At 42.2% G+C, this 12,446-nt stretch overlaps 3 protein-coding genes across 4 annotated transcripts in view; 2 read left to right on the forward strand and 1 right to left on the reverse strand.

The window, feature by feature from the left end:
• Positions 1–2,979, forward strand: part of arid4a (AT rich interactive domain 4A (RBP1-like)) — a 42,901-nt gene extending 39,922 nt beyond the window's left edge. For both annotated transcript variants that reach the window (XM_036541611.1, XM_036541612.1), the window contains exons 23-25: positions 839–1,042; positions 1,946–2,092; positions 2,553–2,979. In XM_036541611.1, coding sequence (XP_036397504.1) covers positions 839–1,042; positions 1,946–2,092; positions 2,553–2,656 — 455 coding nt within the window. In that variant the 3' untranslated portion in view covers positions 2,657–2,979. The remainder of the gene's footprint in view (positions 1–838; positions 1,043–1,945; positions 2,093–2,552) is intronic.
• Positions 2,980–5,741: 2,762 nt separating this feature from the next.
• On the reverse strand, positions 5,742–8,371 carry timm9 (translocase of inner mitochondrial membrane 9 homolog). The gene is made up of 4 exons (XM_036541613.1): positions 8,318–8,371; positions 7,694–7,766; positions 7,411–7,506; positions 5,742–7,034 (listed from the first exon to the last, which is right to left on the reverse strand). Exons 2-4 carry the CDS (start codon positions 7,730–7,732, stop codon positions 6,900–6,902), a joined length of 270 nt encoding a protein of 89 aa, XP_036397506.1. The 5' UTR covers positions 7,733–7,766; positions 8,318–8,371; the 3' UTR covers positions 5,742–6,899.
• A 989-nt stretch (positions 8,372–9,360) lies between these two features.
• kiaa0586 (KIAA0586 ortholog) overlaps positions 9,361–12,446 on the forward strand; it is a 192,103-nt gene continuing 189,017 nt past the window's right edge. The window contains exons 1-4 of the mRNA XM_036542008.1: positions 9,361–9,819; positions 10,654–10,720; positions 11,170–11,239; positions 12,229–12,400. Of these exons, the coding sequence (XP_036397901.1) occupies positions 9,694–9,819; positions 10,654–10,720; positions 11,170–11,239; positions 12,229–12,400 (435 nt within the window). The 5' untranslated portion in view covers positions 9,361–9,693. The remainder of the gene's footprint in view (positions 9,820–10,653; positions 10,721–11,169; positions 11,240–12,228; positions 12,401–12,446) is intronic.

Genomic DNA, 12,446 nt, shown 5'->3' on the forward strand with positions numbered 1-12,446 from the left:
CTTTACCCCTGGCTTTCGGCGATACTGACTCGTACGGCGTGGCAGATAGTCCCCCGTTTTCCAGTCATCTTGGAATCCAGTGAACTCCTCCTCGAGATCCTCCTCGTCATAAAACATCCACTGAGCCTTGTCAAGCGGGTCAGCAGGCACTCCGTTTGAGTCTAAATCATCACTGTCATTGACAAATTAATGTTGTAGTCAGCTTCAATATCGCTCCCCTCACACAGATCAAGCATTTTGCTGCGCGAAACTTCAAAAACTTTCCCGGAAGCTAATAGCACTAAAAACCAAAACAAACAGCATTTCCCATAATGCATTTTGCGGTCCCCATGTGTATGTCAGCGAATCTCTATACATTTCATCGACCACGTGTCTTGAAAACGATGACATCATATGAAAGTCATACACGTCGCATCCGGCTTTAAAGGTAGAAAGACTCCCGACGTCGCAGCCGGTTTTAAAGGGAGAACGACTTATACAGCGCATCTGGTCTTAATGGGTTAAAAAATTTCTACAGGGCTCTAGCCTCCTTCAAGAAAGAAAAAAAACATTTTGGAAGAGGTAATGAGATTAGTGATCTCATTGCTGGAGAACTGAATGATGGAATATCATGGGACATATAGGTGACACTAATTAAAGCACAGCATGGATAAGGTTTAGTCACAGCTGATCCTCACAGCTGTGCAGGCAGGGCTGAGGTACCTGTACCGCTGCACAGTGGCCATAGCAGGAAGCCAGATGGATTTCCATGGCATGGAAAGTGTTGTTGAGCATGTTGTAGGCAATGCTTGATACACTGTGAAGGATGTCCCAATCTGTCAAAATGTCTCACCCATAGGGCACAGTAGTGACAGCGAGGACCTTCCTGTCACGGATACCTCCAGCAAGCTGACACCAGTCAAGCACTCCGCCGCAACCAAGAAGCTGGCCCGCTCCCCTGGTGGGGGCATGTCCCCCAACAGCAAGGAGGGGGAGAAGGACAAGCACAGAGACAAGCCAGCCTTCCCCTCCCCACGCACATATAAGTGGACCTTCCAGCTGAGTAAGTGCTATGACCCCATTGTCATGTTGCACCGTCATATCACCTCAGGGAGGTGCTTGCAGGGTATGCTGGGTTTCTGGTTTTATCAATCTCTTCTTTTTGTCTTCAAATAATAACTGGACTTTGTGATTGCAGATTCAGGTGAGGTCGAAACTACTCTTGTCCCTTTTCCAGAGTTGTCTCTTTTCCACTGTCAGAATTGGAATTAAGAACATTTTGCTGTTCCTTTTTCAACTTGGGAAATGTGCCATAACATGAACATGTGTGATGTCAGAAAGGTGCCAGTGGAAAGCTGAAATGTTACGGCCTGCGTGTACAGTCTGCGGACACTTAGTCTAGATAATGCATTTTAGCATGTCTAGCATGACATTAAGGGCCAGTCTCTCTCTCTCCAGAAAGACAATGGACAAGCACTGGGCTGTCCTGCTTTTGTGCTGAAGGCTCTGGCTTTAGCTTCTGGGCCCCTAGGCTTTTAGTCTGCAGCAGTGATGGCTGTTGGCATATTGTCATGTAGTGGACGCCTGTATCAGTGTAGACAAAGCATTGCATATTTCTAATTTATTACTGCAAGATAAAGACAGATTACTTAAATGAATTTATAACTGATATGCAGTTAATCTGTTTCATATGAGAGAGGAGCTGAGAAACGGTTACATAAAAGTTAGTAGTTGAATGTTCATATGGGTTATTAGATACAACCGTTAGGAAAATAAAAGTACAAAAATATTTCAGAATGGTTAAAGCATAACAGTGGAAAGGTTTAGGTACAGAATTGTTTGAAAAACATTAAGGAGATGCTAGGTTGTAAGAGGAATGCAGGCATATTTGTGTAGATGTACATCTGTAAGGTCTTTGTGAGGACTCAGTCACTGCTGCATGCTCAGTCTCCTCTGCTCGCTGCAGCTGAACTGGACAACATGACGAGTGCAGAGCGCATCGCCTTCCTGCAGAACAAGTTGCAGGAGATCAGGAAGTACTACATGTCCCTCAAGTCTGAAGTGGCCTCTATTGACAGGAGGCGGAAGAGGTTAAAAAAGAAGGAGAGAGAAGGTGGGTTCAGACGGAATACTCACACCATGCCATCTTACCGGCTTTACTGCTTTGCAATGTCACTATAAGTTCTGAAAAAAGTTTGGGTATACCTTCATGCCCCAGGGCCAGAGTCATGCAGGTGCATCAGCTCTTAAGAAAAGACCATAAAACACTGCTTTATGTTTGACCATCCGCCCTCTAAGAAGTGTAGAACTGCTGAAATGCCACATTTAGCACTGCTGATTTTGAGCATGTCAAAGTTTTCATGTGATTACATCAAGTATCTCCATTAAGATTTGGTTTCTCTTCAGCCCTTGTTGAGATCATATGTAAGAATTGGTTTATTATGCATTAGAAATGGTATTTCAGTTTCCAGGTTCTTTTGAAGAATATGTACAGCCAGAATGACATTTTACCCATCATATGGTCACCATATGAATGTTGTAGTGACTGCTTGTTTGCATTTGAACCCTCTCAGTGTCCCACACCTTGGCCTCTACGTCATCAGGCTCCTCTGACACAGCCATGAGCCCCTCCTCAGCCTCGCCCACCCAGAACACTGTGGCTGTGGAATGCAGGTGATGGTGGGCCCTTCCCCACCACTGTCTGCCTTCCCAGCATCCGCTGCCTCCCTGGAAACGCGTACTGAAACTGATGAGCCACAGCAAGCGGCCAGAACCAGTCGACTGCCCTCCTCGACCCCACGTGCACCACATGGCCACTCCCACTTCCTGCACTTTGTAAACTGATCCTTCCTCTTCCTCCTTCCACCCCCACCCACCAATTGCAACATCAGGAAGCTGATTGTGAGCTGAATGTAAGGAAAAAAATCTGATGTTTGGTTGTCAAGCCCTACCTTGCAGTCCTCATCCTATGACAGTTAAAGGCACCCCCCCCCCCCCCCCCCCCCCCCCCCTTCACACAAGTCATCAGAAACAGACAAATGCCAGGCAACATATGTGGAAAGGGTCCTTTTTTAGTGATGGTCACTGTTAACCAGATGGACACAGTTTGTGAAAGGTCAAGTCTGCTTGCTTGCTCCATCAGAACTGCCAAAGTACACGTATTACAGCAGTGTCCTCTTTTGAAAAAGTGGGACAAATTCAGTTGCCAAAGGGAATGTAGTTTACTGAAAACTGCAGCAGTCTTCCACTCTTGTTGTATTTGAGCACAGATAATTATGCAAAACTGTATTTTTCGTTGTCTTTTAGAAAGAAAAAAAAAAACAAATGTTTACAGTGGAATCAAGGAAAAGGGGGTTTTCAGTGAACTAATTTCCTTTGCAAGTGTATTTTGTCTTTTTATATGTAATTGCAGAGTTTTTATTTTATTACAGAAATTTCGAAAAAAGAAAGTATATATCACAGCCGTGAAGTTATTTAATGGAAGATTTCTAGACCTGAAATTTTGTGTAAAATAAAGGTATTATCTTGCAACTTGTTAAATATATTTATTCAGACAGTGGACATAACATTTTTATGTATTTTTTACAATATAAATGAAATCAATTGGAAACTTCCACTTTCAGTTGGAACAGTGGGAAAAATGAGATGGAAGAATGTCATGAGCTTATATAAAAGCTAACTTTGACAACTGTTTGATACATTGGCTTGTTTATCCTCCTCAGTCTTTGGGCCCAGTATTTTCTTCTCATTTTGAGACAGTTTAAGGAGCACCAGAATTTGGTGGCCTTCACCTAATTTTTTTCAGCTTGTTTTCAGATTGCCTGGTACTACAATTTGTTTTAATTTAAGTGTTTATTATAATATTTTATTTTAGTTCTGATCCTTTGAATAATAAAGAGTATTGCTACAGGAACATTGGCAAGCCCAGGGGTTTCTCTATGAAAGTGTTTCTTTCTTTTGTATATAGATTTTCCAGAACCATGTATTTGAAAAATACATTTTACACAAACTGTAAATGATTTATGATTTTTTTTTAAATCCATCTTTGTATATGAAAGGTTTTTTAATGTTAAGTCTGTAGACATTAGTGCACATCAGTAGACTGTACATTATGAACCATTTGGTTTCCAACAAGTCTGAACCAAACCCTCTGGTGAGAAGTAAACAGCTCAATTGCATTGTACATTTTATGCTTTATAAACTTTTTATTTCATCAACATTGTGAAGACTTACTTAAAAGTAAAGTTTATCTACAGATTCCAGGATGAAGGAAAAAGGTATTAGATTTCCTAAGCGAAGCCATTGTAACTTTGTAAAATACGCAGAGCTCCCTTCCTTTCTAATAAAGTTTTCAAATATAATTATTTATTCTTTTATTGAAGACATTTTAAAAACCTGCAGTCACAGATGAGGCATGCTGCAGGTGACTAAGGCCAGTGAAGTCTTTTGAGAGGAGATGCTGCTTAAACTTTCCCTATCTAAAGAGAGGATCTCTGTAAATCTGCCAGAAACATCTCACACATGCATCTCTGGTTCATACGTCACTGCAGCTGTACTGGAATGGATGCTGCGATATTCCAAGAATGGAATGAGAAGCAGCAGCCAAAGGGCTCCATTTGAAGTCCCACAGTCCAAGCTTTGCTTAGATGCATTTTCTCCCCATCTACCCCTGGTGACCAAAACAACCTTCTTGCCTTGTTTACCTGCAGCACCACAGCTGGCACATGGTGTGAAATTGCAAACGGAGAGGAAGGCACACCAACCTACTGTCTCATGCAGCAATACAGGTGCCAGTGTCTTCTAGTAATGGCAAACACAGTAAAAACCTTAGGTGCCAGCATCACTTCATAGATTTAATCAAGTGATTTATTACTGGAGAGGTGCTCTGTTTTGGTGTTGTCCTGTCTGGTTAATACCTTGGCCTAGTCAAGTAACAGCAACTGATAACTCCTCCCCTTATTTTCCTAATTGGTCAGCTGTTGTCATGGCAATGTTGAGAATATATCGGTGGACTTTTTTACAAGAAAGATTCCAAGGTTGTACACTAGTTGCATTCTGAAGATATTTGACCTAAATTGATGTAGTTGCCCACAACATTAAAGTGCACTGTTAAAAAAGTCGTTCCTCAGACAATCCACTGAAACTGCACTGCTGGACAGATTTAGGATCAGCTGGTGCTACTGCTTTGTCATCAAAGGCACTGCCTCCATTACTGATGTCCAGGCCACTCTAGCTCAGCTATGCATTTCATCGCTGAAGTACATAGTGAAGTGCATGGCAGTTTGGGATGCATAGTCAGTATACGGAGGTTCAGAGGGTGTATGGACCTTCTCTGCCTGTTCTGTTGTGTAAAAATTCATTTTATTTTTCCTGTTTAGGTGCTAAAACAAAAAATATTGCATTTCTCTCCACTAATATACTAATACTCTTGCACTAATATTTCTGACAGAATATGTAAGTGTCCCTTAAATACTGTTGGGTTTTGGGTATTATGGACTAAAGGCCAAGTCTGACTTGGACTTTAACATGTTATTCATCTAGAGGTAACCAATCAATATGTCCTGAAAGGTTGAAATCTGAATGCAAAAATACACCCAGTGCTAATTCCCTAGTACCGTTTTAATATGATCTCGTCTGTAATTAATCACATTCATGACCTTGGTTTTAAATGTATTTTTAAATTTGCATTGGATAAAAAAATAAACATCGTAGACTCCTCATACCTTTATATACTGTCAGAAATAATCTCTCCATGGCTGATGACATATAATTATGGTTTTAATCAGTACTGAGAAATACTTGTACCTTAATCCAAAGCTCCTGAGACTCACACACAGCTTAAGATCTGTACACATATTTCACTCAGATAAAGGCATTCATAGCTTTCATTACAAATGAACAACATTCAGCTACTCTGTTCTATTTGTGGATGCTCATTGTGCATGAGCATGCTTTGTAACTGCACTAAAATAACCACAATAGGTGTTCCATTAATTAGTGTTTAAGTAACATCACTGCACTTTTGACATGAGTCCAGTGTAAGTTGTTTAATTTGCCAGAACAGGGAGCTCATTCACAGTTGTGTAGGTGATTCTGAGCGGATCATACATGCACAGAGACTGGCTAAAGGAAGGACAACTGTTACACAAACTCCACTGACTGTGGGTTGTGGCCTAGGGAGTTTGATAAACAAATTCACTGTGAATTTCAGTGACCAGGGTTTGAATTTTATTTCCCCAGGCTCAAAGAGAGCTATGAAGTTCATATCCATCTCCACTTTGAAGTTACAACTGTGTTCCTACCTCGTGCTTGGCACATTGTTACATCTCTTCATAACTAAGCTAAGACTTGATATGATGTCACAACGTTAATACAGTGGTACAAAGTGTTACTGCTGCAATATTGTGAGAACAGCTGGGTTAAGGCTTCCTCAAATACACTCAACCTGTCACCAACTGAGCCCTGGAACTTGCAGACCAGAGGAATAGCATTTATACTTAAAATCAAAAATGAACACTCTTACTTCCGCACCACTGGGACACACAAAACTCTCCAACTCTGACTCCAACCTGTAAATATCTCTGGTCTTTAAACTACACAATTTTGACATTTTATTCTACCACTGCTAAAAGAAAACATGGTCCACACAAGTAAACAAATTTCAGATTTTTCCAGGAGCAAGACTCCACTTGATGTGTTCCGGTCAGGTGAGGCTGTCTGAGGATCACGCCCTCAGAACTGCAACATATCTGACCGCACAGACTGCCCATGGCTGGGGGTTTGAGGTAGGCGTGGCGATGCACAAGCAGATGACCTGCCAAGAGCTTTGGACAGGTGAAGTCTCCAGGTGAATGTGCGGGGAGACACGTGGTTATCTGATCGCTTTCACGCCTCCTGGCCACATGGGCCGCTGTTGCGCTTTAACGGGGCTGCCCCAGTAAGCCAGCTTTGGCGGCCATGGCCTCATTCTGCTGGATGTGGTACTCCTGGAAGCGCATGGAGATCCGCTGCGTCATATTCAGGTATTTCTTAAGGCAGCTTTCTGAACAGGTTGTCTGGAGAAAATAAACAAAGGAAAACTGACTTCAGCCCTGTACAGAGCAATGCATTTCATGGACATACAAGTAAATATGAAGGCTTCAAAATCTATCAAATATATTGAATGACTTCCAGTTTTAAAGATTTGGTTACAACATGCGTCACTGAATGAAGACACTAGCCAAAAGACAATTCTAAAAAGTTGTCAAAGCAGGATGATGATGTGGTGAAGACTGAGGCACTGAACCTTTAACCATAAGGCTGCAGGTACAGCTGCAAATTATCTGAAACCAGAAATTTACAGTCACTTGTCAGGGAGCAACTACCCTGCACTGTTGTCAACACACTTGACTAAACAATCCAAGAAGTTCCACCCAACAGAAAGTACTCTACCTCCTCTGGCTTCACTTCTCTGGTGGTGAAATCCTTCACACAGTCCATAAAGCAGTTTTCTGTCAGTTTGTTGTAAGTTCCCAGGAATTCTTTGAACTGTCAATAATTTTGAAAAGCACCTGCATTAAAACTCCATTAAAGAATCGCTGAGTATGTGTGGCATATGGCTGCTTTCTGGTCAATAATTTATTGCAAATTAGAAGTATAAAATACTAGGATAATACGAACACTCCGTTCACATTTACAATCACGATTTCATCAACATTCAAAGCGGGACGGCTACCTGTTTAATCTGATCCGACTCCGAAAGTTGGACGTTCATGTTTTTGTTTTCTTCAGATCAAAATGTGTCTCGCCTAACCAGGAGGGAAAAACACATGTCGTAAACGAACGTTTCAGTAATTTCTTCTACACATTAACACACAAGCTAATAACTACTTTTCGTTGCATTTGATCTGAGTGTAGTACTTTACGTGTATTAATAAGCATCAGTAAATTAGTAACTTCAGTGGGTATTATTTCAGACCTCTAATTGTGGATAGGTGCATCTGACACCTGATTAACAACATAAAGCCAGATGTAGCTGGCTGCCTAGCGAGCTAATTATTCAAGACAAATGATTACACGTTCAGAAAATGAATCTGATAGCAAACCACCCAGCTCTAAATGTCATTTAAGGCCTTGCTTCTGCAACTAGCATGCTGGATTCACAGGTAGCTGGTTAAGTAGCATGCTAGTCAGCAAGTCTCCCAGTCCTGTCTGTATATATTAACTAACTGTCTAGCTTCCTAAGTAACCACCTGTCGCAAAAATTCCCATCGCATACATGCAGTCATGATACAAAATGCTTTCCAAGAACATATAGTTATTTTATATAATGCAAAGCCAATTTAAGTAAATCTTTCACCTTTCTTGCGTATGAGCGCTCGCGGAAGTCATTCACCAACAAAGCCAAAAGGACATGTGGCGCTAAAAGGTACATATCCCCAGATTCGAATCGGCTGCCCGAAAACAAGGAATGTAAAATTAGATTCAAATAGTTATTTGCCTTAAGAGTCTCACATTTAATATATACAGCCATACACAACCAGGCAATTAATTTTAGACATATAGATTTAAAGTGACGTTTATGGAAAAATGTCGAAAATAGGAACATTAAATTCACAGAGCTACCGTGTAGCTTTATGTACAGTCCGATACTGCACAAAAATGCGCTTCGATTTTCACTAAATATACAGGCCGTAAATACTTGATTCAAGATGAATAAAAAATAACAGTGATTATTATGTAGCTAAACTGAGCTTTAGCTATGAACCTATGAAGTTATGAAAGATATGAATGTAAATTCATTTCAAAGCTACCTAAAATAAATAAAATTACATCACCCACTTAGCTAGTTTTTAAGCTTTAGAGGAGAAAACTCTCAAAAGGGCCATTTCGTATTAACTAGTACTTAACCAATACATACTTATTTTAGTTAAATGGTTTCCATGGGCTTTAAAACGACATAGTGAATTTCAGGAAACCATACAATGTGTTTCAGTGGGGACTGTAAACAGTATGTAGGAGAGTTCCGGTGACGCTTTCAGTAACATAAAGTTTCTAGCAAGACAAGACTCTCGGCAGCCTGTCACATTGATCTTTATTCCTGGCAAGCTTAAATACACACCTCGCCAGTTAAGTGGCAAAGTACGACACTTTAGCGAGCCGTTTCCCTTACTTTGTGGAATTTTGCGGAGAAACCCATCTTTCCGTATTATTTCCAGTAACGCTAGCCAGCGGGCTCGGAAGCGGGAAACTTCATTTAAACTGGTAGCTGTGTGGCAACGACAACACTGATTATGTAATGACTGGTAAGAAACTAGACTGACTGACCCACAGCTAACTAGGCAGTGTATAAGCTAGTTAGGTAGGTCAAGGAATGTGTACCTTTAGCTAGTTTAATTTAGGTAGCGTTAATTCAGCAAGCTAGCTAGCTTACTGGCTGTTGATTTGTATTTGATTCCAATGGACGATTTATTGTGGTTAGTGAGCGGTAGCTAGTTGGTTAAGGTTAAGAGGCCAATATGGCCAGTGTTTTTCTTCAACCAAATGAATTGGATGCATCACCGATAAGGGAGAAGCTCGACGAGTCCACTTCCAGTTCGGACGCCGCTGATGTTTTAATTCGCTCCACTAGCACTGGATTTCCACACCAGAACTCCGCAGAAAAGCGGAATATTAGTGCAAGTGTAATCAGACCGAGTTGTAACGGCAGGGCGAAGATTTGTGTGAAGAGACTGCATGATTTTGCACCCCTCTCCGCTATGGGAACAGCAGCAGCAACTGACGTTTATGTACCCCCAGTGCTGCCAGCAAACAAGCCGCCAGCCTCCCCCACGAGTGCGTGGAGGGCAGCTTCAAGGGAAAGTAAGGTCGATATTTTAATCGTATAAATACTGAACTTAGTAACAAGTGGGCATGTTTCTTCTCCGAGGTTTTCTGATGTTGACATTTAGCAACTTAGCCAGCTGAGGTTGGCCATGATTCATCACTATAGCGACGTAATGCCTGACTTGCATGCGCCTTAGGGTCTCATTGAGCCAAGTAGAATATTTTACCTTCTGTACAACATGTTTGATCGTTTTAAACGTGAAATATGTCTTGGTCGACTCGCGGTTCTACAAACAGTCGGTGTGAAGTTTTAAACACGAACTGTCGATTGAAAAACAGAAAGTCCTTAGTTAAACGGTATTTTGCGCCACACTGTGGCTAATAGTTGAAACACCGTGTAAATTCTAATGGATAAGCTCCTAAAAGATTCATTTGGCAAACGCAAACGATGCTTAAGTGGATTGAGACTTCACGATGTTAATCCGTTTTTCCAGTATTAAGTGACTGAGAATGAGTTACTGGTGTACAAGCTGTCAAGCTGTTGCTACGTTTTTGCTAATGATGAAGATACTGTTATATACCGTATCATAACAGAGACGAGATGTGTCATAACAGAGACTAAAGTGCAGTCAGGAGACCCCAAAGAATCAAACGCGGGACCGGGAGAAGACCAGGGCCTTCAACCACGTCATTCATCTGATAAAGCATCGGTAATTTATCATCAGACCATCTATTATGAAACTCATCAGTGCCCACTATAACAGAAAGTCCGGGAGTCGGTGTGGACCTCTAAAACAGGAGCACATGCAGCGAGTTGCGTGTGAGTTTATAAACTCTGGAAGGTTGTATGTACATCTCATGTCTCTACAGGTTTCAAACACCGACAAAAAGAAGCTGCTTTTCCACAGTAGCCCGCCAGAGGGCAGTAGACACAAAGGTAAATATCCTGTTCAAACATTACTAATGGTGCATACATTTGTCACTGCCGGGTGACCAAGTTTTAGTGGTTATAAACCACTTAGGATTAATTAGTGATGAATGTTACAGTCAACATCAGTGCCATTGCTTAAAACTGGGGCACATTGACTTGGTCCCTATGAGCTGTGGTATTGTTGAGGTATTTTTAGCTCTTTAAAAAATAAACAGACAATAAATGGTAATAATCTACCATATTGTACAATGAATTTACATATAGTGTAAGACAATGTACCGTCTTTCTCACTTCACCCTCACATAAATTTGTGGCATAACACAAAGGTCCATCTGCTATTCACATTGCTCTTGTCTTCCTCTCTATCTCTGTTTTTTAAGGAGAATCATTTTCTTGCAGGTGTGTGAGATAGAACTGCACAATCCATTCTCTTCAGTGTCTTCTTTTTATTGTAGGACAGGACTTGTTGATTTCCCATTATGCTGGTGGAAAAAAAGAGGCCATGTGGGCGATCTTAAATCAGAGGTATGTAGTAAGTGTGTCACAAGCTTTGCATGATGGGAGGGGAATAAACACAGTCCCTGCCTGCCAACTGTATGCCTCCACTGCTGGGATCTGGAACATCTGAATGTTTGGAGTGTCCACATGTCTCTTGCACATGTGTTCCCACAGTGTGCACAAAGGGGAAGCTGAGCCCCTTTTTATTTAAGTCTAATTGGCTGCCAATGAAACCTCACCACCTGGTCTTTGTCCCTATAAGCAGTGGTAAGGAGGAGGATTTGTTACCAAAAGGTTGCTGGATTCATTCCCCACTGGGGCACTGCTGTTATACCTTTGGACAAGGTACTTAACCTAGAATAGCCTCAGTGAAGTATCCAGTTATATAAATGGCTTACGTGAAAAATTGTGAACTATGTAACTATCACTCTGGATTAGACTGTCTGCTAAATGACAATAATGTACTATAATATTCACTCCCATCTCTGATATTTCATTCTAGCATCTCTTTGCCCCTTGCATGCTTTGGTTGCCAAATGAGAGCTTGGCTTGTGACCCTATGAGACCCTATCCCACAGTGAGGCAACTCGTAAGATGAAATCAGCATGTGCAGTGGAGAGCTGCTCTTTGGCAGGTTCTCTGGGCGACTGACAGGGTCCACTCACCCCTGCCCCACAGACAGAGCTGGTGTGAGAGCATCCAGACTGCCTCAGCTGCCTGCTTTGCCGTGTGGTGTGATGGCTGGCTGGTGGTTGTCTCCAAGGGTTTGTCTTTTGGGGACATTATTGCACAGAAAGCAAGGCTGTGCTGAAGTTGTGCCAGTTGTGTTCCTACCCAGAATTCGCAGATTCCTCCACTGCGGCACACCTGCGGTCAAACCCCCTCAAGCAGGCTTCACCCCCCAGGACCATCCAGTCATCTTCCCACAGCTTTGAAATGGACACTTCCCTCTCTGCAGAGTTAGAGAGTGAAAATGTGCTGGTTCTGAACATCTCTCTCCCTGAATTTACTCCCAGGTCCCACAGTGCCCCTCAGAGGCGAGAAGTGAAGGTACAGTTGCTGAACCAGGCCCCCATCCCGCCCGCAGTGGTCCACGACCCCACCCCTCATCTGAGGGACCAGGGAGCCAACACCGCTGCAGCAGCCATCACAGCCGCTGCCCTTGCTGCCACTGCACCACTCCTCAAGGTAGAGAGGTCCCGGGTGCCCCTGCTGCAACTTCCTTCCCCAGGCA

This window comes from Megalops cyprinoides, chromosome 12, assembly GCF_013368585.1.
Source record: "Megalops cyprinoides isolate fMegCyp1 chromosome 12, fMegCyp1.pri, whole genome shotgun sequence".
Lineage (NCBI taxonomy): Eukaryota > Metazoa > Chordata > Actinopteri > Elopiformes > Megalopidae > Megalops > Megalops cyprinoides.

Excerpts from the sequence above, each read along its gene's own strand:
- timm9 (XM_036541613.1), bottom strand. The coding sequence starts at position 7,732 with ATGAACGTCCAACTTTCGGAGTCGGATCAGATTAAACAG. Across the intron at positions 7,507-7,693 it reads AGTCGGATCAGATTAAACAG|TTCAAAGAATTCCTGGGAAC; the intron begins GTAGCCGTCCCG and ends AATTATTGACAG. Across the intron at positions 7,035-7,410 it reads GAGAAGTGAAGCCAGAGGAG|ACAACCTGTTCAGAAAGCTG; the intron begins GTAGAGTACTTT and ends TATTTTCTCCAG.